General features: G+C 43.3%; 1 protein-coding gene across 2 annotated transcripts in view; it reads right to left on the bottom strand.

Moving 5' to 3' along the window:
* IGF1R (insulin like growth factor 1 receptor) overlaps nucleotides 1–26,962 on the bottom strand; it is a 195,289-nt gene that overhangs the window by 16,950 nt on the left and 151,377 nt on the right. For both annotated transcript variants that reach the window (XM_035131059.2, XM_060282482.1), the window contains exons 8-17: nucleotides 25,282–25,520; nucleotides 21,419–21,586; nucleotides 16,940–17,144; nucleotides 12,155–12,441; nucleotides 9,566–9,702; nucleotides 9,131–9,290; nucleotides 7,614–7,719; nucleotides 6,966–7,036; nucleotides 4,785–5,014; nucleotides 2,592–2,702 (exon numbers count right to left, since the gene is read on the bottom strand). In XM_035131059.2, the coding sequence (XP_034986950.1) occupies nucleotides 2,592–2,702; nucleotides 4,785–5,014; nucleotides 6,966–7,036; nucleotides 7,614–7,719; nucleotides 9,131–9,290; nucleotides 9,566–9,702; nucleotides 12,155–12,441; nucleotides 16,940–17,144; nucleotides 21,419–21,586; nucleotides 25,282–25,520 (1,714 nt within the window). The remainder of the gene's footprint in view (nucleotides 1–2,591; nucleotides 2,703–4,784; nucleotides 5,015–6,965; nucleotides 7,037–7,613; nucleotides 7,720–9,130; nucleotides 9,291–9,565; nucleotides 9,703–12,154; nucleotides 12,442–16,939; nucleotides 17,145–21,418; nucleotides 21,587–25,281; nucleotides 25,521–26,962) is intronic.

Below are 26,962 nucleotides of genomic sequence, written 5' to 3'. Positions count from 1 at the left end.
TTTTCCCTTTTCTCATGAGGAAGCCTATTCAGCATAATGGAATTTCCCTTAAAAAAAGGGATAACTTGGCAGCTATGGACGTCAGGTGTCTGGCAGGTAGAGACATGGCTGCAGAAAGCAGGATTGATGCACAGGGAGTTCAGTCCTGTTCAGGAATTCCAGCCAGTTCCATGCACCAAATTTGGCCCACTAGATTGGGAGGGAATACTGTACAAGGAGTTCAATCCTACTCAAGTTTGGTCAGACGATCCAATTCCTGTACATAGCAGGGAACGATCAAACAATCATACAGAGAAAAAACTTCCTCAGCAACTATCATCCAACTGTGCCTGGTTGCTAAGCAATAATTCCACCTGTCATCCTTTTAACACAAATAGAATTAACCCTTAAGTTGCACGTGGAATGATCTCTGCTGTTTTGTTCCCAACACCTCTGACAGTGGAGGGAAAACATTGCCACTGTGGCTCATAGCCTCTGAGAGCCTTTCCTCCATTAATTTGTGTAATCCCGTTTTCCCTTTCAAGGAAGGAATGTAGTTTGCTTTCCAATCACATTTTAATTGTCCTCTTCCACAAATGTGAGGTGCTCTCACTAGCTTAACTGTAAATTATTTACTCCAGAGGCTGACCGCAATGAAGGCAAGGGCCTACAGGGAGACCCGAGCATATACCACTAGCCCTCATTTTAGTAGAATATGGTTTTCAGGGGCTCCTGCTTTCGCCTACCCTATTTGGACCGTGCAAACAGCATGTGGGCGGCTGCAAGCCTTCTAATTGCCAGCATGAATGCTAAATGCTGGGTGCATGACTAAATATTAGTGTTTGTTGCAACACTCATTCATAATTCAGATCAAAACCAAAAAAGGGTAACAGCATGTAGCATTTAATACATGAGCAATTAGCTTATCTGTGCGCCTACCAAAGACCCACGCTGGGTTACACGTAGGCACAGAAAGTTTAATTCAGGCCTGAAAAGCAGGCTGACTAGCAGTGCACATGACAGGCATAAAGAAACAAGCAACTGCCACCTATAATCACTGAGAGGGATGGTGGCTCATGGGGTCCAAATCTGGGCAAAAGGGTCAAAAGGACAGCATTTACAGGTTTGAGGAGGAAAGCAGAAAATTTCTAGAAAATACGAGTACTCTATACACTGCTCATATTGAGCATAGACATATGCGACTGAATGGGTCTTATATGTATAGAACTATTTTATAATAGTTCTTAAAATCTTGTAACAAAACTATTTGAACTCTTTTTAAATGTGGAATTGCTTTTAAATGTTTGTATTGTTTTATAAAAAGAATTATTATTTTTATATACTCTCTTTAATTGTTTTTACTTTTATTGTTTGTGTGAATGTGTCCTGGTATTGCACGCTATCTTGTAATTGTTTTATAACTGTAAGTTTTATTCTTATAAACTGCTTTGGGACCTTACAGCAAATGGGGGCAAGAAACTAAATAAATTAATGAACAAAGAACCCCAACTGCATCTATTCTTCTACAAATTACTTCCGTTTTCTAGGAACTGAGCACATTCGTCTACCACAGAGTGTTGTAACCTCCTTCCCCGTATCATTTGTAGATGATAACTGCCGTTTGCCTAGCTAGGGAGCAGTGATATGGGTTTTCCAGAAAGTTTAGACTTGGAACTATTTCCAGTGGGGAAATTGCACATGGTTAATCTGAATCAGAACATTTTCTGGTTACAGGTAGGTAGCCGTGTTGGTCTGGGTCGAAGTAAAATAAAAAAATTCCTTCAGTAGCACCTTAAAGACCAACTAAGTTTTTATTTTGGTATGAGCTTTCGTGTGCATGCACACTTCTTCAGATAAGAAGAAGTATCTGAAGAAGTGTGCATGCACACGAAAGCTCATACCAAAATAAAAACTTAGTTAGAACATTTTCTGTTTGTGTCAGGAAGCGTGCCCCAGAGAGTGATCTAGTTTACCATGTTTATTTTACTTGTATTTAATAAACACAGCAAAAAACATCAAAACTGCCAAGCTTGGCTACTATTGCATTTGCAGTAGGCATCTCATTGTTACTAAGGAACTTATCAAACAGGAAAATAAACCACCCACATCGCTGCTAGGGAGGCCAGAGTCAAGGCAGTCTCTGAATTGGGAGATGTCCCAGCTCACAGGCCACTCTTCACCTGCTACAGCACCCCAAAAACACACAAGGACATGGGTCACACACACCCTGTTTTGGTTAGGACACCTCAGGTGGAAGAGGCAAGAATACCTACACCTGGGGCAGGTGGGGTTTCTTAAAACAAACCTTTGGTGATTCTGTATTTTCATATGATTGAAAGCTCTTATCCCCCCCCCCCACCAATATGATGGAAAACTTCTTATTTTTAAATACAACAATGTAACAATGCTATAACTCTACTTAGCTCATAACTAAATAACTACCACATTTCTAAACAGAACAGTTAGATGAGGAGTCACCAACCATCTTAAGGCCCATGGGAGGCGAGTACCCCTCATTATCTCTCTTCCCCTCCCCAGGTCAGCCTCCTCGCCCCTGCCCCTGGTGCTTGGACTGCAAAAAAAGCAGTCAAACCTTTCAACACAGGACTGACCTCTGTGCCTGGCCGGAGCGACCGCAGGTAACTCTTCAAGTCTCCACGGGTCATAAGTTCCATGATGACCAGTGTGGGCTGGCCTTGAGAAACAACTCCAAGCAGCCGCACCTGAGAGAAGAAAGATTTGGGTTATTCACTTGCAGAGGCAGCATTTTATTAAAAGGTGTGCACTCTCATGTACTGTACAGTGGTACCTCGGTTTAAGTACACAATTGGTTGCGGAGGTCTGTACTTAACCTGAAGTGTACTTAACCTGAAGCGAACTTACCCATTGAAAGTTACAGGTAGGTAGCCGTGTTGGTCTGAGTCGAAGCAAAATAAAAAATTCCTTCAGTAGCACCTTAAAGACCAACTAAGTTTATATTTTGGTATGAGCTTTCGTGTGCATGCACACTTCTTCAGATACACTAGAAACAGAAGTGTCAGACCCTATATATATACAGAGGGTGGTGGGGGTGGGTGGGAATGGGAGATGGGCTGATGGGAGTGGTAAACCTGTAGATGGGTGTTAATGGCTGCTGATGGCTGCAATTAGTCCTGGGCTGAGGTGCTAAAGAAAGCTTGATCATGCATAATGAGATAAGAATCCGATATCTCTATTCATCCCAGGTGCTTCCATGGTTTTAAGCTTGGTAATGATTTCCAATTCAGCAACTTCCCTTTCCAGTCTGTTCCTGAAATTTCTCTGTAATAAAACAGCTGCTTTGAGATCTTGTATAGAATGTCCTGGGAGATTGAAGTGTTCTCCTACTGGTTTTTCAGTCTTATGGTTCCTGATGTCAGATTTATGTCCATTTATCCTTTGGCGTAGGGTTTGGCCTGTTTGTCCAATATAGAGAGCTGAAGGGCACCATTGTGTATGCCATCAAATGCCAACGGTGCCCTTCAGCTCTCTATATTGGACAAACAGGCCAAACCCTACGCCAAAGGATAAATGGACATAAATCTGACATCAGGAACCATAAGACTGAAAAACCAGTAGGAGAACACTTCAATCTCCCAGGACATTCTATACAAGATCTCAAAGCAGCTGTTTTATTACAGAGAAATTTCAGGAACAGACTGGAAAGGGAAGTTGCTGAATTGGAAATCATTACCAAGCTTAAAACCATGGAAGCACCTGGGATGAATAGAGATATCGGATTCTTATCTCATTATGCATGATCAAGCTTTCTTTAGCACCTCAGCCCAGGACTAATTGCAGCCATCAGCAGCCATTAACACCCATCTACAGGTTTACCACTCCCATCAGCCCATCTCCCATTCCCACCCACCCCCACCACCCTCTGTATATATATAGGGTCTGACACTTCTGTTTCTAGTGTATCTGAAGAAGTGTGCATGCACACGAAAGCTCATACCAAAATATAAACTTAGTTGGTCTTTAAGGTGCTACTGAAGGAATTTTTTATTTTACCCATTGAAAGTAATGGAAAGTGGATTAATCCGTTCCAGACGGTCCGCTGAGTACTTAAACTGAAGCGTACTTAACCTGAAGTATGAGTGTAATTGGTTCTGGAAGTCCGTATTTAACCTGAAGTGTACTTAACCTGAAGTGAACTTTCCCACAAAAAGGAATGGAAAGTGGATTAATCCATTCCAGACGGGTCTGCCGAGTACTTAAACTGAAAGTACTCAAACCGAAGCGTACTTAAACTGAGGTATGACTGCACTGCGCTTGTGAGTGTGTGACTCTTCACTACACAAACAAACACTATGCATCCACTTGAGAAAAGGGGGAGAAGGGAGTGAGGAGGAGAGAGATAGAAAGAACATAACATAAGCAGTGGAGGCCAGGCCACTAGGGTGAATGGGGCTCTGCCCCACCAACTTCAGCCTGTCCCCAGGCAGCCTCCACCTGCCCACCTTCTTACTTATAGCCAGCCCAGAGGGTGGCACCAGATGTCAGCATCCTCCTCCTAGCTGCATACACAACATAAATTTAAATCACCGCCGCCCCGTCCCAAAAAGAACCTGGGAAGAGCATTGAGAAAACTAATCCAAAAAGCTATGAAGGAAGCTTTTTTATCTGATATAGAATTCCATTTATACTGGTTCTGTACAAAAGCACCACACCGGCAAGCAAATAGCGGTTTTCCGGTGAGCAGCATCTCCCAGGATTTAAGTAGGAGAACAGGGTGGGGGGTGGTGACGGAGTGGAAGAAGCTTTAATGCGTTTCAGCAACTTACGACATGGTGGCAGTTGAACTCCTTCATAACTGAAGCCTCGTTCAGAAACTCGATCCGCTCTCGCATGCTTGCCGACTCGTTGACTGTTTTGATGGCCACCCTGGTTTCTGGCTCGTCCTTAACCACGCCTTTCGCTATCCCTTCGTACACCATTCCAAAGGAGCCTTGCCCCAATTCTCGGCACATGGTAATCTTTTCTCGGGGTACTTCCCATTCATCTGGAACGTACACTGTAAAAATCACAAGGAGAACCCGTTTCACAAGCAGCTTTGAATTGAAACGACTGTCATAATTTTTAAAATAAATAAAAAAAACCAACAGAGTGCAAGCAACATCCTCTTCCATTAAAGTATACTGTACTGGGATGTTCTTGCACAGGCACCCCCAAACTGCGGCCCTCCAGATGTTTTGGCCTACAACTCCCATGGTCCCTAGCTAACAGGACCAGTGGCTGGGGAAGATGGGAAGTGAAGTCCAAAACATCTGGAGGGCCGAAGTTTGGGGGGTGCCTGTTCTTGCACTTCTTGCTTTAATTTCAACAGTCATCTTACTGCTTCAACCCTTTGTAATCCTTACGTTGTTTAGCCATGCTATAATATTGCCCCCATTTCACAGATTGGAAACTGACCCCGAGCAAAAACATCATGCCCAAAGATGCACAAATGAGCCTATTGCTGAAGTAAGACACAGACCCAAACTTTAGCGTGTGGTGTACCTGGCAAGGGAGCATTCTGCAGCAGAGGTGTAATGCAAAAGCATATTTTAAGAGGGCAAGGACACTTTGCTTAGCATCTGCTATGCATTTCAAGAGAGGGGAGCAGAATAATGTGATTAAAAAGCTGTAACATGCATTTCTCAACAGAGGGTGGGGGATGTAGTGGCAGCCGCCATTACAACACGCTCTGGAAGGGGGGGGGGTTATGAGAAGGGACACCGGAGTTTTCCACTCAGCTGGCCATTAGATACCTTTGTAACTAATAATTTGCACCTGTGTTTTCTCATTTCCTCCTCCCTACCAATCCATTTTCCTTTTGTATCCTTTTTTAAAAGTATAAGCCTGAGAGGAGGGACTGTTGCTGTTGGGTATTTTTGTGATTTGAAAGTCACTTGGGGAACTTCTTTTGCTGAATAGGAAGATTATTTTTATATATATATATAAAATACACAAGCAACACGAAACTCCAGGTTTAACTTCCAAGAACAAGGTCAAGATTTCAACTCCAAAACATTAACATTTCCCTGTTTTTTTTGGGATGCCAGAGAGCTGCACTGCTTTGTTCCAGGAGGCAACTTAAGAGCTATAAATCCTAGCTTACAATTGGAAGGTGCAACCTCTGACAAGTCTTCAAAGAGCTACAGCCTAGCATTTAAGGAAAAAAAAGGTTAAAGGTTTCACTACAAATAAAAACTAGTGCTAATTGTAGCTGAGAAAGATGATGAGAAAGAATTGAGAAGGAAAAGACGATAGCTCTGCAGCAGAGGAGCTGCCTTTCCGTGCAGAAGGTCTCCGGTTCAATCTCTAGCTTCTCTATGTAGGACTGAGAAGGCATTTGTTTAAAATCTTGCAGGGCTTCTGCCAGGCAGCATAAACAATACTGAGCTAGATGGAGCAATGGTCTGATTTGGGATAAGGTAGCTTCTTATGTTACTATGATAGCTGAAAGATACAGTTCCCAGCAATCTTTTAATTGTGTATTTATGTTAAATATCCTTCATTTTGGGGGTTGTTTGCCTCCCTGGGCTCCTTTAGGAGGAACTGCGGGACAGAAATTTAAAGAATAACTATAAATCAATATATACAAGAGGCCTGCACTGTGCTTTTAAGAATTTAAAGAATTGTTAAAGTTCACTTCAAATGATTATTTGTATAGTTTTTATTAGTGTTTAATGTTTTATTGCTGTACACTGATATGATATTTCATGTTATTGCAATAAAAAAATACTATTAGGTATTCTTTAAGAACTTTCTGACCTACCTTGACCTTTAAAAAAGAAAGCAAAAAGCCTGAGACCCCCTCTCCTTAGCCCCCCAAACTTCCTCTTTGCCTGACTGACAGTGAAGGTTGTCTTTACAACTGATTCACATAGAGCTCCTTGTGACTCCACCTCAGGCTCTGCATTCACTTTTATTCCAAGAAGTTGCTATCTTAAAAGGAGTCAGAAGTGGAAGGCCTGACTTACCATCTGAGGCGCTGAAATATTCTGGGTTCACAGAGGCATAGAGCACTCCGTTTCCAAGCCTGTCGCTGTTCCTGTTAAAATGCAAGAGGAAAGTTTCTTATTTCAACACACATTTTTTTTTTAAAGAGAGAGAGAGAGAGATCAACGTTTCACTCTATTCTGGTCCTCTCACCTTTGAGTTCCGGTTTGTGACTTGCTTTTCACACCCACCCACCCACCCCAACAGCAGCAGCATTTGGCAAGTTTGCATAAAGGTGTTGGGAATCAATTGTGTTACTTCCCAAATATGCCTATGCTCAATGACAGGCTTATTGAACCTAGGTTAGCTGAACAAAATAACAACAACAACAACAGTAACAGCAGCAGTCAATCAACTATAGCAAGGTGAAGAACACACAATTTATTTGTCCTTGTCTAGGCTAGTATGACAAGGTTTAACCCATTGTGCCTGACTACAAAATCTATCAGGAAAAGGGCAATATTACTTTCTGACTTACTACACGCTGGCTGTCGTGTTGTTGTGAGGATGTTGTTGTGAGGATAAAATGACGAGAGGGAGAATCATATATGCCCCCTTGAGCTCCTTGGGAGGAAAATTGCAACATTTATAAATGCAATAAATGAATACAAATAAATATCAACCCTCACCTCTTTTTATTACAGACGTACAGCATGATGAGCAGCCCTCCGATGATCAAAATGACAGCAATGGGTAGAACAATAATCAGGTGCAAGAAACCCCCATAATTCGGTGCTGCAGCAATCAAAACAAGAAAGTAAATAAAAGGATGGTGATAATTCATGTGTGCATCTCTACTGCTGCACTAGCTAGTTAGACCTCTCTGAAACATAAATAGCTACTGCTGGGCAAACTTTTTAAATATAACACACACACACACAAAACAGAACACGGGGCCACCTAGAGCGTTCTTTTTACAAGAGCACTTTCCAGATGATTGGTATTTTGGGGTACGGCTCAACTACATATCAGAAAAATTCAAGCTGCACTATTAGAGCTGATTTGGAGGTCCTGTGCTACAAACCTGCTTCCTGAAAAAGAGCAGAGGTTTTGTGATAAAGGAAGGTGATTGGGAAATGGCACTGGAAAATGGCACTTGCTCTGGCACAATGTCATTTAATCTCATTGAAAATGATCACTTTAACTTCCTTGCAAATGTTATCAGAACGAATGCTCAAATCGGGATTAATGTTCAACAAGCCGATCATCTGGGGGAACCCCAAGGGTGGCTGGCTGTTGCTCCCAAGGAAACTCACACGGAGGAAAGAAAAAGAAAAAAAGGAAGAAGACACGGCTCATCTGCTGTTTCATCTACAGTATCTGCCTTGAAACACAGACATTTTATTCTAATTAATCTGGGATAAATATCCAACGATCCATTTTCTTTTTTTCTTTTTTTTTGCTTTAATAGATCTTTATTGAAAAGTAATGTTTTACAAAAAGTTTACAAAAAGTTTACAGAAAAGGAAAAAAAAGAAGGAAAAAACATTATCATTTCATCACCTAGGCAATTATATACATCAAAATACTGCCCTTGACTTCCCGTCACCATCTGCAACTTGTCTCCTTTATATTCTTCATGTACTGACATTCCTCATCAAAATCTTGTTATTCTTTTTTGTACATAATAAAGCTTATCCTACCAGATTGTCTGAGTAATTATTGTATGCCCATCAATGCAACACTGCCATGAAGATTCCTTCCCTGTTGTCGGTTTCTTGCATATAATTCCTGAACTTTTCCCACTTTTCCGTAAATGCCTGTTTGGGTTTTCCCTTTAGATTATCTGTTAATTGAGCCATTTCCATAAAACCCAATAACTTGACTTGCCACTCGCCAACTGTAGGGATTTTATCTCCTTTCCAGTTGGCAGCTATCAACAGGCGGGCTGCCGCCGTAGCATACAGGAAATGCTCTCTATATTTTACTGGCAAATCAGTATTCAGAATTCCGAGGAGGAAAGCCTCTGGTTTTTTAGTAAAATTGAGCTTAAGCTCAAATATCCAACGATCCAAATATCCAACGATCCATTTTCTGCCAGAAGTTCAGAATCTTAAATCTGAAGAACACACAAAATACTGGAGGGAAAGCAGTTACACAACCAGTGTGTCCGTATTTCCCTCCCCACCAACGAAAACATCCTTACTTTTGGGCTGCACATAGAATGAGATTGCCTCAGTCCAGGATCCATTCGCAGACAGTGATGTGGCTTGAACTCGGACAGAATAATTTCCAGGGTTCAGATGTGTCAGTTTGGCTCCTCGAAGTTTCTTGTATTCTTGCCTTGAAACACATTCTCGCTTCTCCTACAGAAGGTTTTTTTGGGGGGAGGGGGGGGAGAAAAGCAGTTAAAATGATTTTTATTAATGCATCTGTTGCATGCAGGACACCGAGACTCGAGGCTCTGTAACCTGGAGGACAGCTAGCAGAGCTTCTTCAGATGAACTTGGCGATTGGGCTGCGATAGAAGTGCTTAGGCAATCCTTAAGGTATCTTGGGCCCTGGTTGTTCAGGGCTGTGTATATAAACACAAGGACCTTGTAAATTGGGTTGGATGAAAAAGACCTATAATCCCGCTTACCTCTCCATTTTGCCCATATTTGATTTCATACATCAAGATCAACCCATTGGGGTTAACAGGTTCCGGCCACTTGAGGTATATAATGTTTTCTTCCTTCCCTTCCCACGTTACTGGCCCTGGAATGTTATCAGCTCCTTCTGCGAAAAGATGTGGGCAAGAGTCAATGTCAAGATTTGAGGCAAACAACATACCGTGGTGTCACTAAAGTAATAAGAACATACAAAGATCCTGTTGCATCATGCCAGCCAGATGCCTAAGGGAAAGTGGCAAGCAGGAAACGAGCACAATATCACTCTTTTCCCGCATGGCTTCCAGCAACTGGTATCTATACCCTTTTCAGACCCACAACATGCATTTGGGGACCCATTTCTTAATATTTTTTTTACTATAGATTTGCCTGCTAGTAGTGCTTCTGCTATGACCCACATTGAAGTAGGCCACACCACCAGTTGAAGACCAATGGTCTACACCAGGCATGTCCAAAGTCCGTGTCAGGGGGCCTCATCCAGCCTGCCGGTTGGTTTAATCTGGCCCCTGCGACAGTTTATTTCCTGGGGTAAAATCCTAAGAAAGCTCAACAACTTCAATCCTAAAAAAAAAAAGATCCACAACTTTGATCATCCCTCACGCATGTTCACTTCATCAAATCTGGCCCTTTTTGAAAAAAGTTTGGACACCCCTGGCCGACACTCTACAGCAGTGGTTCCCAGTTAGCCAATTACTGAGGAGCGCCTATTTTTCAAAAGCCAAGCCACAGACCCCCTACTTTTGAAAATCTTGATATTTCTATGGTAGTAGCAATTTTTTGAACAAAATGCAGGGTAGCCCCTAATAAGCAAAGGAATTTAGATATATACTAAAAAACAGACTAGGGCTGAGCGGTATCTGGTTTTCGACATTGTGATATATCAGTAGCTAAATATTGCGATACATCATGACGTCTGAAATGGGAGATCAGGTATGGGGATGAGGAAAGGAGCAGTCACGGACACTGGACGGGTGGTGGGGGGAAGAGGAAGTGGAGTCTGGGTATGTTTAGCCTAGAGAAGAGAAGGTTAAGGGGTGATATGATAGCCATGTTCAAATATATAAAAGGATGTCATATAAGGATGTCATATAGAGGAGGGAGAAAGGTTGTTTTCTGCTGCTCCAGAGAAGCGGACAGGGAGCAATGGATTCAAACTACAAGAAAGAAGATTCCACCTAAACATTAGGAAGAACTTCCTGACAGTAAGAGCTGTTCGGCAGTGGAATTTGCTACCAAGGAGTGTGGTGGAGTCTCCTTCTTTGGAGGTCTTTAAGCAGAGGCTTGACAGGCATATGTCAAGAATGCTTTGATGGTGTTTCCTGCTTGGCAGGGGGATGGGGTTGGACTGGATGGCCCTTGTGGTCTCTTCCAACTCTACGATTCTATGAGTCACCTCCACTGCATGGTTTGAGTGGGAGGGGATGGGTGTGTGTGCATCAAGCCGCCGTCAGTGGGGCAGCCAGCGAAGATGCACGTCCACTGTGGCTACTGCTGCTTTACCGTTGACTGAGAAAAGCTGCCCTGCCCTAGTGCCAGGGGAAGGTAGTGCCACGGTGCCTTGGAGGGCAATCAGCTGCCCTGTTCTCCGTCAGGGGGAGGGGGAGGTAGCACCTCACAATCAGCTGCCCTGTTTTCCCTCAACACGAGGGAAGGCTGCGGCATTATCGGCTCCCTCAGGGAAGGCAGCTCAGATTAGCAGCGTTACCAGCTGAGATCACTGTGCAATATTGGCAGTGCCTTGACATCAGCGGCCTTGCTCTCCTTGGCACGAGGAGCAATGTATTGCCGGGTCAAAATCGTTATCGCGGTGTGATTTTTGGCCAATATATTGAAAAATCGCACAGCACTAAAACAGACCATAAAACTTTTGATATTACCATGCAAAAAAAGGGACAAATATTTAGTTGGAGGGGACACAAGAGATGGGTTCCGCGGACCCCACCCCCAGGAGTCCCTGGACCCCCTAATTGGGAACCACTGCTCTACAGCGTGGAACGCCCTCCCGTCGGAGGTCAAGGAGATAAACAACTACCTGACATTTAGAAAACACCTAAAGGCAGCCCTGTTTAGGGAAGTTTTTAATCTGTGATATTTTAATGTATTTGGTATTTGTTGGAAGCTGCCCAGAGTGGCGGGGGAAACCCAGCCAGATGGGCAGGGGAATAAACAAACAAACAAACAAACAATAATACAGCGTGTCAGGCAGGGGTCTCTCCCAGGCTAGCAGAGACCCCTGCCTGAAACCCTGTAGAGCGTCTGCCAGTCAGTGCAGACCTTTGGTCTTCAATTAGCCCTACCTGGAGATGCCAGGGATTGAACTTGGGGGTCATCTGCATGCAAAACAGTTGCTCTACACTGAGCTATACTCCTTCCAGGTTGATTTCAACACGGGGAGTTAAAACTGCCTTTTGAAAGCAAGTCTGAGATGACAACGTTGTGCCAGGTTTTGGGTTGTTTTTTTTTTGTAAGATGCTTTGAATGCAGAGATAAAGATGGAATTGTTCTTTTTATTATTATTAAAGAAGGAAGGAGAGAATTTAAGCCAGGTTTCAAAACTGTACCTGCAGGCCTGGTTCTTGCAAAAACAAAGTTAGCGGCGCTACAGCCGAGATTTGCAGCTTCATGATTGCAGCTGTGGATGTCAATACGGTAGAGCGTGAAAGGCAGGAGGTGGGAGATAAGTGTCAGCTCCCGGCCTTCCACTTTGCTTTCAAAGAAGGGAAACTCCATATCGGCCTCCTCAGCATCCGATTCATTCGCAAAGTGCTCTGGGGCTGTGGCAGTCCTGTTCTTGTGAGCAAAGGTCGTGTTTGCAACAGGCGACACATCCCTGCGCTTCCGGTCAGGCCTGGACAGAGAAATAAGAGAAGTCAGTGAAAGTGAGATTAGCAACCCCCTTTTATAAGGAGGAAAGCAAATTTAAGAGACCCCATTTGTAGCCAGAAGTCACAATGTTTTGAGAGAAAATAATGAGAACCATTAGGACGGCTAAAGAATGACAGATGTCCAAAGCTTGCATGATGTCCCATTCAACAGAACTCTGTTTATAGGTGTTGTCTCTCCCGAGTTAAATTTCACATTGGTGATTCATCCAAGCCCAATAAAACACATTTCACAGGGAAGAGAAACAGAAAGGAGGCAGCTGAGGGCAGAAATGATATAGATAACACTGTGGGAAAACAGAAGCACTTCAAGCTCCATGGAAAGTTCAGCAATAGGACAAGCAATCATCAAGGAGAGAGGCAGATCCCATCATTGGATCCTTGCAGGAAAGCACTGGCCAGACCTTTGCTCCATATCTAGCTCAATTATTGCCTGCACTGGCTGGCAGCTGTTCTTCCTTTTTGGTTATTTTTTTATTTGCAAATTAAACAAAGTAGAAAGAAGAACAAGAAAGGGAAGAAAAAGAACTAATACATTAATAATACTAATACTAATAAACCACCAGCAGCTCTCATCGATACATCAGTACATCCAACCTACAAGAAATATATTAATATAAGACCTCCAGCTGTCAAAAGAGGTATCCCCAGACTGACATTTCATCTATAAGAAATATATTCAAATGTAGACAGGGAAGTGAGGTCTTCAGACCACTATGCAATAGGTGGTGGGTGCTTATCCTTCCTGTCTCAAAGTTTAAGTCTCTAAGCAACCATAAGGGCCCTCCAGGGCTTCAGCCACTGAGTTTTTCCCCAGCCCTACCTGGAGATGCCTGGGATTTTATAGAAATATTTAGAAATCACACTTTTAAAATAAATAAAAAAATCCTTCCAGTAGCACCTTAGAGACCAACTAAATTTGTCATTGGTATGAGCTTTCGTGTGCATGCACACTTCTTCAGATATCTGAAGTGTGGGCATGCCCTGACCTAGCAGAGGTTATCTGATATCTGAAGAAGTATGCATGCACACGAAAGCTCATACCAATGACAAACTTAGTTGGTCTCTAAGGTGCTACTGGAAGGATTTTTAAAATTTTGTTTCGACTACATCAGACCAACACGGCTACTACCTACCTGTAACTAACACTTTTAAAAAACATACAAGGTGGTATAGACCACACAAAACTACAGTAAGAATATAAACATAAATAAAAACATATTGGCTGGTAAACAGAAATTCAAATAACAAAGGCCTGTTTGACTAACACAGTTTTTAGAAGATGCTTTTTAAAAGGCAGGAATGATTCCAGCCAAACCTCTGCTACGTCAGGGCTTGCCCACACTAAAAACTCGGTCTCTATTAAAGGCCAACCAACCCTCAGATGCATAAAGAACCATAAGAAATGCCCCATTAGAGGTTCTCAGTGATCAAGGTGATTGTAAGGGATCAAGTGGTACTTAAGGATTGAACCTGGGAACTTCTGTGCTCAAAGCAGATGCTCCGTAACTGAACGACCAACCTTCTTTAAGGTCTTAGGATAACCTGCCTTGGATAGCTTAGATTGCCACCAGGGTCTCCTTTGAGAGGAAGGGCAGGATATGAATTTAAATAGTAATAAATAAAATAGCTGGGGCTAGACCTAACTGGTGATGTGTTTAAAAGAACACAAGCCTTTTATTTAGCATCTTTGGTGCTTTTGCAATGTTGCACACTCCTGCTCCAGCAGGAAAGTACTGCACCAGTCTAATTGACATACGAATTGCTCTCTCTCCCATGGGAGACAGCAATGACGAAAAGACAAATGGAGGAGGTGGGAGAGACAGACAGACAGACATGTGCAAGTAACAAGTTGCTTAAAGGGAGCAATCTCACCCAGTTCCTAATCTCACAGTTCCCTGACATCCTGGGTTCTTAAGTCACTTTAACTGCTCAGTGACTTACAAGCACAAGTGACTTAGCAGCTGCATCTCAACTGCTAAGGTTCTTCTAGCATTGAAAAAAAAATGCACCAATTATGAACACAAGCTGAGCAAAGAGGAGGAAAATATGCAGAAACAGTCAAGGCTTGTGCTAGCAAATCGTTCCCACTTGCTTCCTCCCACAACCCAAAACTGCAATCTAGAGACTGTCACAATACCTGATCATTTGCTACCATTTCTTCTAGGGTCAAGATGCTCAGGGCATTCTGTTGTTTTCACTGCCCCCACCAATGCATTACTCAATTTCAAAATTAACTACCAGCTGAAATAAGAAACCTATATTTGATTAGCACAAGAATGCCATGGCAGGAGAAAGCTTTGAGCAGCGGCTATCGGAACTAAGCTGATGGCTGTGAAAGGCAGAGCCAGGCAGAGGTTTCCCCAGTTGCCATTGGCTGAATTAGTCTGCTCCTTAGATAACTCAGCAGGGCAAGGAATGACAGCAGAGTGAATGGCCCAGAGGAATGAGAGGAAAAAGCCAGAGAGAGAAGAAAAAATGGGGCATACACGGTAGCAAGTATAAACTTCACACAACCAGGAAAACATGCACTTATCAGCGACCACATGCCACTATCGGTTCCATCTGAGCCTTTGGATATGCAGGAGAAACAGGCTTTTCCAGAAACCTGATTTTAGTATTAAGTTTTGCTACCCAAGTCTAAAAGCAAATGCTATCTCCAGCAATGCTACTGGGAAATGCTGCTTTTCAAATCTAGGCAAAAGAAAGGCAAACCATTTGCCAGGTCACCTAGGCATCTGTAAGGCCAGGAGTACCTGGCATGGTGCCCTCTGGCTGGCACTGGACTACAAATTCCATAACCCCTGACCCACTGGCCTTGGTGGATAGGGCTAATGGGAGCTGGAGTGGAGTCCAACAGTATCTGCAAGGCACCATGTGGGAGGATGCCCCATGTTAAGACTATTCTGAAGGCAACCATATGGAAATCCAAAGCTGTGGAACTCTCTTCAAAGGTTCACTAACCCCTGCAAAAAGCCCTCAAATGTGATGGGCAAAGGAAATAGCCAGCAGTGGCTCTTGGGTGTGTAAAAAGGTGAATACGGTAAGGAAAGTTTACCACCCTCTCTTGGGCGGGGCAGGGGGGGGGGAAGGAGGAAATATTTGAAGGCAGGCATGGCTTGCATAGTATCCCAAAGAAAACAATGTGATCTTGCAGTGAGGTGGGGTAGGATTTCTCATATTCGTTGTGTTACTGGAATGAGCATCTTTGGAATTTTTGTTTTGTATATGGTTTAATTTTTTTTTGTTTCTCTTTGTTATTTGTCTTGTTAAGTTGCTTTGAGGCTTCCCCTCCCCCTCCAATAAAGTGAGTAACAAATGTAAAAAACACAAAATAATAGATAACAATACTGAGCAGCTATTTGCTTCCACGCCCCAATGCAAAGAGACTGGTACTCACCTTGAATGGCTTGGGACCCAGTTATATGATTGAACACCTCCTACTCTTAAATCAAGCTGCCTGTATTCTATGCCCCAACTATGGAATGCACACCCCAAGAAGGCCCCTCTGACACCAACAGAGTCATCTTTGATTCACCAGGCTAAAACTTCATTATTATTATTATTATTCACTCAGGCACTTAAAAATCTTCCTTATTTAACCTCTTCCTTATTTGATTGACTTAATGATGTTTTCTGATGGCCCTTTTTAAAAATTCAATCTTGCCATTTTAAATCCTGTGTTCAAATCCTGCCCCAAAGTATAAATTTTGACAAAACACAATGTCTTTTGAACATGCGGCACATATCTTACATGGCTCAAGGTAACTGCACTTATTTTTGTTACTAGCATGTAGGAAAGGGTTTTCTGGTATTACTGGCTATGGGGGGGGAGAGAGAAATCAATCAAAAATACAAAACAAAAAGTTATCTGTTATATATTTTGGAAAGTTGTTCATTCACTATGCATTTGAACACCTCTTAAAGATACTGCAACCATTTCCTGCATGACGGTTCTTGAGATCAATGAAAGTTTTCGTGTATTTTGTGGTTACAAACAGATGCCGTCTTGAATCAGGATGTCAGACATAACTGTCCGACACTGCATTCACTGATTTTAACCACCAATTTCAAAAGTGCACAATTTACTCACTTCACAGCTTTCCTAAGCAATGCTGGGTATAAGGCTGCTCGTTTAAAACGAACCCCATCGTGTGTTGGGGAACCAGGCAGACGGCCTTCTCGGTAGTGGCACCCACCCTGTGGAATGCCCTCCCACCAGAGGTGAAAGAGAACAACAATTACCAGACCTTTAGAAGGCATCTTAAGGCAGCCCTGTTTAGGGAAGCTTTTAATGTCTGATGGATTTCTGTATTTTAATATTTTGTTGGAAGCCGCCCAGAGTGGCTGGGGGAACCCAGCCAGATGGGCGGGGTATAAATAATAAATTATTATTATTATTATTATTATTATTATTATTATTATTATTATTATTATTTATTTATTGGAAAGGGACCCCCTCACCTGGGCAAAAAGATGGCATTATGCAGAAAATTCTCGAAGACTTTTCGGTATTCCGCCTCCTCCTTCTCTGCCTGCTTCTCTGCCTCTGTCTTTGGGCAGGAGCAACAAGGTCCCCTTTCTCCCCCAGAACCCTCAGGTTTGGTAGGTTCAGTTGCTTCCTCGGTATCGATGGTGCCGTCGGCATACCTCCGAACTGGGACTTTACCTTTAAAAAAAGAGACGTGCGAAGAAATCAGAAGCTGAAGTAGGAAATGCAAAAGTCTGCTGCCTCTCTATTCCCCTCAAAGTGGGACAAGTCCCACTTGTGAAGACTTAAGTGAAGAGGGGGCAGGAGAACAGTTACAAACAAGCAAGAAAATTACCCCCCCCCCACACACAAACACATACAAACGAAAAAGGCATAGGTGGCGACACTTGGGAAAACAGGAAACTGCCTTACACAGTTAGACATAACTTAGCTAAGTGTTGTCGCATCATGGATGGAGAAGCTCAGGGCTTACAGCGAGGTTAAAATATATTTGGTTTTTATCCAATGTTTGTTCCAATTTGTTTGCAGGGCAGTTACATGGCAAAAAAAAAAAGACGGTTCTACTCACTGTGAATGGGATTTCTGGGTCTTGTGGAAGCTGCTGCCAAACTCCTGCCATCCGGAGGTCAACAGGTAAAATAGCAAGTTACGTTGATAAACACAAATAATTCCTACTTGGCTACCATGGATTTACACAACAGTGGAAGGTATTAGGCATCTAGACAAGAGCTTATAGGATTCTGATTCCTCAATATCAGACTTGTCACTCCATTTGTCATCAACTGCCAGCACACTGAGTCTTCATATCCAAGGGAAGCAGAATACCCGAAGCTGGGATTTAAGATCCCCTATCCCGCATCAACGGGGAACTGTTGCCGTAACGTTAGGTCGGTTTGGAGATCTTGAAGCAGCTGGCTAGGAAGTGCCCTGTGGCAGGACTTTTCTGAAGTTCCCAGGAAAGATTCTTCGATGTATTGTAGGAGACTGGGGTTGAAACTAACTCCTGGAGAAGTTCTAGCAGAAACCCCCAGAACCTGATGTAACCCCTTCATCATGCCTGGCAGAGAGTGTTAGTGGTCACAAGACATTCCTGGACTTTGGTGTGGAGTCAGGGCACACTGCTAAGTCTTGAAGCAGATGGTAGGAGTCCGATTCTACTACTTCATATTGTCCACTCCATTCATCACCATCTGGATCCATCGCCTGAGGATCTAAGTGTTGGTCTTCAGGGGAAGCAGAGCCCCTTGGGAGGGACTGAGATCCCATTCCAGAGCATGTCAAAATCTAAATGGATAACTTTGGGAGCCACTGCAGAAAGCTTTCCCATCCTGGACTTAGGCTTGGGATCAGGGGCCGCTGTGATTACCTTGTCAGCAGAAGTAGGAGTGGCTGCAGGAAGATCAATGAATTTGAGTGTTTCCATAGCCTTGCCTAGAAGCATAGAGTAATGGGAGTCCTGAAATCATCTATCAGAGTCTGACTCTTCCACTTTTAATTCACTACTCCAATTGACACCCTGTTCACTGGAGGAGAGATGCTCTGATTCCTGAACTTTGGGGGAAGAAGAGCCCCATGGGAGGGACTGAGGAACCCTACAGGAAGGTCACACTCTAGACCGTCTTTTGGCCTGGTGTGTAGGAGGAGCAGAACTACCGGTAGAAGGATTGAAAGTAACCTAAGGTTGAAGAGAGGAGGAAGGCACAACTGCATTTCTGGCCAGATCTACCAGCAAAGCCTCCGTAAGGCAGTATAATAACTCTGGATGCAGATAAGGCATAGCTGGAGTCTGGAGCTGTGCGCCAAGGGCAGAAGATGTTGCTGCCAGAGGGAAGAGTTTTTGCGAGGTAGCTATGCGCTGCCAAACCAAAAGTGTAGGAACTTCTGTGGGATTTCTAGAGGACTGCCCAGGAAGGACCACTACACCAACGCCAGTGTGGTGTAGTGTTTAAGAGCAGTAGACTTGTAATTTGGGGAACCGGGTTCGTGTCTCCGCTCCTCCCCATGCAGCTACTGGGTGACCTTGGGCTAGTCATACTTCTTTGAAGTCTCTCAGACCCACTCACCTCACAGAGTGTTTGTTGTGGGGGAGGAAGGGAAAGGAGAATGTTAGCTGCTTTGAGACTCCTTTGGGGAGTGATAAAGCGGGATATCAAACCCTAACTCCTCTAACTACTCCTACTACTCCTCCTCCAAACACTTGTAGAGGGGAGCACCAAGTAGGCTGAGTTGCGGCTTCCTCTTTGCCCCAATAAAATTCTTCTGCTTCCTTGCCCTTCTGATTGAGTGCATGTCCATAGAAGCAGGGGGTCATGCCAGCTGCTGATCTTCCACTTACAGTGCCCAATTGGGTGGCAAGGTTGAAAGCAGCCTAGCATACCCTCTCTGGATCTAAGGCATTCATTGTAAAACACCCTTAGGGAGGGGGAAAGCTGACATCAAAGCTGAGAAAGCAGAAAGGATGGTTGAAGACTGATCCGGGTGACAGGGTGGGGGGTGGGGGTGCCACCATTAGGTTGTGCTCACAGAGGCTGGGTCCTTGGCCTGTAAGGAAGAGAACTGCAGTGTAGCAGCCATTAGCTCCCTGCATGACGTGGCTGATTTCTTTTAAGGCCTTGCACATATTTAAAGTGAATTCTTTTTTATTTTGCCCTTGCCTGTAGGCTAAGGCTTAAGCATAGCTGAGAGACTGAATTCTTCCCCCCACTTGCCTGTGGGCTAAGATTTAAGCAGAGCTGAGACGGGCTGAGAGCACAGATCAATGGGCTTAAGGCAAGGTGGGAGGCAGTGACAAGCAGAGGAGGGGGAAGACTCCTCTAGGCCCAGTGGAAAATGAAAGTAAAAGTGGGCCTGGACGCTTTGGAGGAAGCCACACTGGAGCTAAATAACGAAGTTATGAGTGAAAAAGAGAAAGGGGGGGTAGTGTCACCCAAGAGGGGCTCTAATGAAGGCAAACAAAGGTGAAAGGAAGAAGCAATCTGGGATAATGTCTGAAATTTGGCGATGGAGCCAGAAGTCTTACACAACTGCTTTCGATGCACGCAAAAGAAAAACTGGCTCCAGTAGAGACACGGAGGAGCTAAATAGGAATTGTTTGTAATTTTCAACTTATTTTGCCTCTTGACTGCCGGATGGCAATATAACACAGTTTGGCAGCAGCTTCTATGAGATTTAGAATTCCCATTCATGGTGAGTAGAAGTCCTTTTTTTGCCATATAACTGCCCTGCAAACAAATAGGAAGAAATGTTTCATAATAACCCAATTTGGCAGCAGCTTCTACAGAGAGACCCAGAGAAAACATTCATCCCACATTCATCTTGATTTGCTTGCGGGATATTTACACTTTCCAATACATTTCTCTGCCACTTTCCAAACTGCAAAAATTCAATGTTTAATTTTTAAGTGGATTTTTTGTACTAGGATGTAGGAGAACTTTAATCCACATTAAATGCACAAACCTAAAATTCTGGCATGCTACTAAATCACTCCCATGAAATACTGGCAGTCTGGAGGCATCCCATATTACTTTTGCCTCCAGGCGGAGGAAATCACATTTACAAATTTTCTTCTGTATTCTCCAATTCCCTAAAATGAGAACTAGAATTTCTCTAGGGTGCTAGAATTTTTGTTCCATTTTTTTTAAACCTGCAAGGAGATTCCTTTTGTTTATAATATGGAGGAATACTCAAAAACAGTACCTACCAACAGTAGGATGAAGGAGCGGTACAGCCCATTCTGAAACTTCACTCTTCTGCATGTGTAGATCACACCTTGATGATCTGCTGCCAATTTTGTGAAAAGCTAAACCAGCCTTTCCCCAGCCTGGTACTTTCCCTAAGTTGGTTGACTCCAACTCCCATCAGCCCCAGCCAGCATGGCCAATGGTCATGGATGATGGATGTCATAGTACAAAACATATGGAGAGTAAAGGTTGAACTAGATGATCTACCAGTATGCAAGGGTGGGGAACTTTTGGCCCTCTAGAAGTTTTATGAATATAGGAAGCTGCCTCTATACTGAGTCAGACCATTGGTCCAACAAGCTCAGTACGGTCTCCATTGACTGGCAGTGGCTCTCCAAGATTTCAGACAGAAGTCTCTCCCCGCCCTACCTGGAGATGATGGAGACTGAACCTAGGACCTTCTGTATGCAAAGCAGATGCTCTACCACTGAGCTATGGCCCTTCCCTAAAAGACCATATGTTGTTGCACTACATCTGCTATAGACCCCACCATGAACTATGGGAGATATAATTCATCAGCCAAGGTGTTGCTGAACTGCATCTCACATTGACTGCAGGTAGCAAAGCCAACATTCAAGACTGCTGGGAGTTGTAACCCCACAACGGGGGGTGGGTTCCCCATCCTTGCTCTATGCGATCTTAGGGATTTTCAAGTGCTAAGATGAAGAGGAACCCTGAAATGGTGTAAGGGCATTTCAACCTTGGTCTCACCTTTGGCGCAGTAGTTGTGCTTATAAAGGTAAGTATCCTGAGGCTGCTGTTGCCACCGCACAATGTAGTAGGAAAGGTTGCCGTTGGGGAAAGTGGGCGGGTTCCATTTCACAATCAACTCAGAGGAAGAATTGGAAATTGAAAAGACGTCCAGAGGAACAGATGGTACTAAGGGGGGAACATAAGAAAAGAAGAAAATTAGAATTCCTGCAAGGGGATGATCATCTGCTAAAGTCAGAAACAGAACGGGATTATATTTACAGTGAAGAAAACCATTGTTAACATTCTCCATGCAGGATATGTTGTGAACTGCTCTCAGATCTACAGGCATAAGGAGGTATACAAATTTAATTAATAAATAATAAAATAATATCCTCGCTCATTCACCAGAGCTAAAGTACAAATACAGTACAACATGGCACCCAACATGCACATCCTTATTTATTTATTTATTTATTTATTAATTATGGGTTTAGACAATTAATGTACTGGTCCATTACAATAGTCTCTAAGTGGTGTAAAATGAATGCAAAACAATGGAATGGAAATGCCTGCCAACACCTCCTGCCCCCTAATTTTAGTATTACGTTTAAAATTGAGGGATTTGGCCTTTTTTTACTAGGTAGGGGTTGCTGCTTGAGGAGGGGGGTAATCCTGCTTTTATCTATTTTATGGGGGGTGTCTCTTTTTTGTGGGGTGAAGGTAGTTCTGAGTATTACCAATCCCCCCCCCCTGTGAAATGGGTATTTGTAGGTACCTGTGGCAGTTGTGCTCCTATGCCTAAAAAGGTCAGCAAAGGCTGTTCCAAAGCAACACAGGTTCATATGCCCCCAAATGAACCTGACACTCATTAAAGGAACCTGTGGTTCCTCAGGAGCATAATCAATGTCCCTTAATTAGATCAGTTGTGTCAGAGAAGCTTCTCTCAAAGGCAGCCCCTGGCTTCTCTCCCAATCACAACTGCCCCCTCCAGCAACATGCAGCCTTCAAAAGGGGCTTGACTCTGCACTGGGATGCACTCTCGGTTCACATGGGACAATGGGGAGGGCCCTAGAGGTCTAATCAGTGCCCCATGTGAACACAGCATGCACCCTAGGAGGCTCCTCAGAATGTTCCGCCTTTCCCTCTGCAACGCACAGGAATTCCTGGCGTGCAAAGTGTTCTTTGAAGGAGGGAAGTTTCAAAAACCAATGACATCAAGGCATAGCCAACTAAACAGATTAGCCCAGTAAATGGTCTAGGTGTACCCAACGCTATACCGGTAGAATTGGGTACCAATCTGTACCTGGATTGGAGACCACTGGGAAATCCTTGTGCACACTCTTAGCTTTCCAAGGAAGAATGGAAATTAAGAGAATTTACAACAAATATAATAATTTCTGCTACCTTAAATATGGTCAGGGATGTGCATACTCTGTTCTTAATACATGAGATTCTGAGCTAAAAATAAACACATTCAGGACTCTAGTAATGCAAATAACCGTAACATATTTAATTCCGGCTAGCCTGGGAGGGGATGGGGAGTTTAAAGAGGAACCGCACAGAACTTCAAAGCATCAGAAACTCTGTTTCAGGAGAAATGAGACTTATTTTTACCACGAAAAGTGTATGTTGCAGAGGATGGCATGCATATAGCCCCCCCCCCCGATCCCTGTTTGCAGCAGAACCAGAATCAATCCCGTTTCCGCACTGAATCAGATACAATTTCCATTTTCAATTAAGAGAGACTTCGTTCAAGATGATTAAATGCTGTTGGGCATTTATCTGTGTTTGATTAATCTGACAATTATCACCTCTCCACACACAGCCCTGTATTGGATACAATTAAGTTCTGGCAAGGCCAGGGTGGAGTGGCGTTGTATAGTTAAAGCCATCACCGGTCTACAGGAGCTGCCTGACATGCTAACAAGGATGACTCCTTGCTTCCCTGTTTCAGCATAGGTTTCCCCCAACCTCACCATAGCTGGTCCCACAAATACAGTCGTACCTTGGTTTTCGAACAGCTTAGTTCTCAAATGTTTTGGCTCCCGAACACCGCAAACCCTGTTTCAGTTTGCGAAGTATTTTTGGAAGCTGAACGTCCGACAGGGCTTCCGCAGCTGCACTTTGGTTTTCGAACGTTTTGGAAGTTGAACGGACTTCCGGAACGGATTCTGTTCAACTTCCAAGGTACAGCTGTGTAGCACTTTCCCAACACGACCTCTTATTATTTGAATGGGACATGCACTGCTACTGCATCCTCTCCAGAATTCAGGAGACACAGAGGCACCAGAAATCTAAGGAGCACACTGACAAGTCTTAGGGAAGCTTGGGCCTGATAACAGAGAATTCGTGGAATGATAAATGGCATACATCTCCTTTAAAAAAAAAAAAGTACCATCCCAAACTAGGGAAGCTATGCTGAATTAACCTACTAATGGTATTTTGCACTGGCTAAGTTGCACAATATCGAGGGTTGCAAAGGTTGGTGGGTTATTTCCACATGTGGTGGGAATGCCCAGTCATACAAGTGTTCTGAGGAGAAGTACTTCAGGAAGTCTCAGCTATAGTGCAACAGCTTTTTTCAATGCACCCTGGACTAGCTTTATTGTCAATATTGCGTGATACAATGTGAAACGTGCAATATAAAGATTGAATCGTTTTCTTACTAGCAGATGCACTTACGGAAGCTGCTTAGTACTGGACGTACCACACACATTTTAGCTTAAGAGGTTGCTGGAGCAGAATCTGCAGATTGGCTGTGACAGAGAAATTGAGAGAGCGCAACAGACAGGCCAGAGAAGCCAAAATGCAGAAATCTTTCTCCATTACCTGCAACACCTCTCATTGTTTATGTTAATAAACAAGAGGGTAAATTACTCCAATTTTGCAAAAACCCTTCTTGCTCAGGTGTAATTCCTAAGCATTTCTAGTCACTGGTTTGATAATAATATAACTTCTGCCTCCTTTATTTTACCTTTTCAGTCTCAGTTGTGAGAATCTGTGATATTGGATGCCATATCTATACCAAGTATTGAAAAACATAATTAATAAAATAAAAAATAACAATCTAAGGAGAAGGCTCATTCATCACCCATTGACTGTAGCAGCAAGTCTTGAATTGACCATCACAGGTGAAACTTCAGCAGAACTTCAATGTAGGTTTAAAAGAAGGGCACCCAAATTATGCATATGCGTGACGGAACTGGCCAGAGCCTTAGATTCTGCAATGTATTTACTTCTGAAAAAACTGCAGCCCTGATAGCATTCAGCCTTCGTACTGGTAAGCCACATTAAAGCAGCTGATTCTAAAATTCAACAGTGACTATTTTTGCTCCTTGTTTCTGCATTTTCATATCAAAAATCCCTGGATCTTTGAATTAAACAAAGCTTGGATGAGATGTTGCAAAAACCAACAAACCGTATCTTTTGGCCATCTGCTGGAAAACCTGTGCAACACCTCCCCTTCCAATACAAATCTCAGAGTACTGACTAATAGCCTGATGCTACTATGCACATTTACTCATAAGCAAATCCCACTGGGACATAGCAGGACAAAATCTGAGTTGCATCCTAGTATCTATGTTTTGCAGCCAAAGCCTAATTAAGCCGAAACACTTGAGATTTATTGTTAGTTTATATTACCCACTGAAGGCATCGTGGATTGGTTTTCCAAGCACATAGCCCTCTCTGACAAAGCAATACCATCTTACAAAAGCGCGAAGTAATTTATCGGGACCAAGTGCTGTCACGCAGTTGTATTCAACAGAGTTTTACTCACAGTAAACCCTCTGAAAGTTAATGGAGTTAAGACATCTTCATGAATTTTGAAAATGTCTGAATATGACTAATCCTGGACATAATATTTGGGGTTTTTGTTTTACCTGCAGCTTTTGTTCGGATGTAGACGATCTCACTCTTTGCTCCATGAGCATGGTAATTCTCCATCATAGTGAGCATGACAGCCTTGACGTAAATGGCATACTGAGTCCATGGTTTAAGCGCCTGTAGCAAAATCCCTGGATTGTCCTCTTTATTTTGAGGAAGGTCCACATCAACCAGGTTCCAGCTGTTAGAGCGGCATGCATCTTGCCCGTCGTATTCCGTCACGTTCTTGAAAGGTCTGAAAATGGGCAACCAAAGAGGGCTGTGAATTTTTTACTTCTAACAAAAATCCCTCTTAAAAACTTTTAAGGATGGACGCTTCATGCCAACTTTCCCCCAATGAAACTCATAATAATAAAACTTCTGCATTTTATAGGATTTTTTAAAAAAACCAACCTGGAGAATCCCAGGTTTTTACTTCTCAAGTTCTATTCATATTTAGGAAACCAAGCCTTTGCAAGTTACTGAAATGACAAGGGATATCCAAAAGGGGCAGGCCACTGTTGTTTTTGCTTCCCACAAAATGAAGCTTTTTGTTAAAGACAAAAGCAAACAGCTTTTTATTCAGCCACTCCCTGGCTAAAGCAGACATAAAGCAAAAGAAGTAAGTAAGTAAGTAAGTAAGTAAGTAAGTAAGTAAGCAAGCAAGCAAGTAGAACCTCCCACTCCTCTTGGACAAGATGCATGCTTGCAGCCTCCATTAGGACTTGGATGGTTAGTCCCAACACTACTTTTTTATATGGTGTGTGTGTGTGTGTGTGCACTTTTCCCTTACGATTGTGGGATCATCACAATGCTGAAGTGATATTAACAGCCACCACTGGCAGAATTTATTTCCTACAATAGACTGACTAATCAGAGGTGGGCAGACTTCAGGGATAGGCAGATCTTGTCATATCTACTCCCCCTGCCCAGAACCCAAGATCTACCAAACAGACCAGATGGAAAGGGCACACAAGGGTGCCTCTGAGCACATTCTAAGCCTAAAGATTTGTTTTCAGCATTAGAACTCAGCTGAGCCCACAGTCCTCTCACAGAAGGGATCACATTCTTTATTTCCAACCTAAATTAGGCCACTGGAAAGTCAGTTTGATGTTGCGATGTTTAAAATCCTTGATGATCTACTGAAGATTGCCCCAAGATTTACCAGCGGGTACCAGTCTACCTTCCACCCTCTCCTGCTTTAAATCTATCAACCCTGCACTCTTTTAGCTCCCTAGTCTGAAGACTCCATTACTTCCTTCTCACCGAAAGTTATACAGCCCCTGTGAGGATTCACCCATCTCATTCTACTCTTCAATTTCTTGCCTTCACATCACTCATAGAGGCCCCATCTGCACCATATATTTATATCACTTTTATACCACTTTAAAGAGTCATGACTTCTCCCAAAGAATTATGGGAGCTGTCGTTTCTTAAGGGTGCTGACAGTTGTTAGGAGACCCAATACCCCCCCCCCAATTACAATTCCCAGAGTGATTTAGCAATCAATTCTTCATCACATGGAACTCTTGAGAACTGTAGTTCAGTGGGGGGAATAGGGGCCTCCTAGCAACTCTCAGCACCCTAAACCAGGCATCCCCAAACTGCGGCCCTCCAGAAGCTTTGGCCTATAACTCCCATGATCCCTAGCTAACAGGACCAGTGGTTGGGGAAGATGGGAATTGTAGTCCAAAACAT

Source organism: Zootoca vivipara, chromosome 14, assembly GCF_963506605.1.
Source record: "Zootoca vivipara chromosome 14, rZooViv1.1, whole genome shotgun sequence".
Lineage (NCBI taxonomy): Eukaryota > Metazoa > Chordata > Lepidosauria > Squamata > Lacertidae > Zootoca > Zootoca vivipara.
The sequence above is the reverse complement of the archived record's forward strand: the minus strand, read 5'-3'. Positions and strand labels throughout refer to the sequence as shown.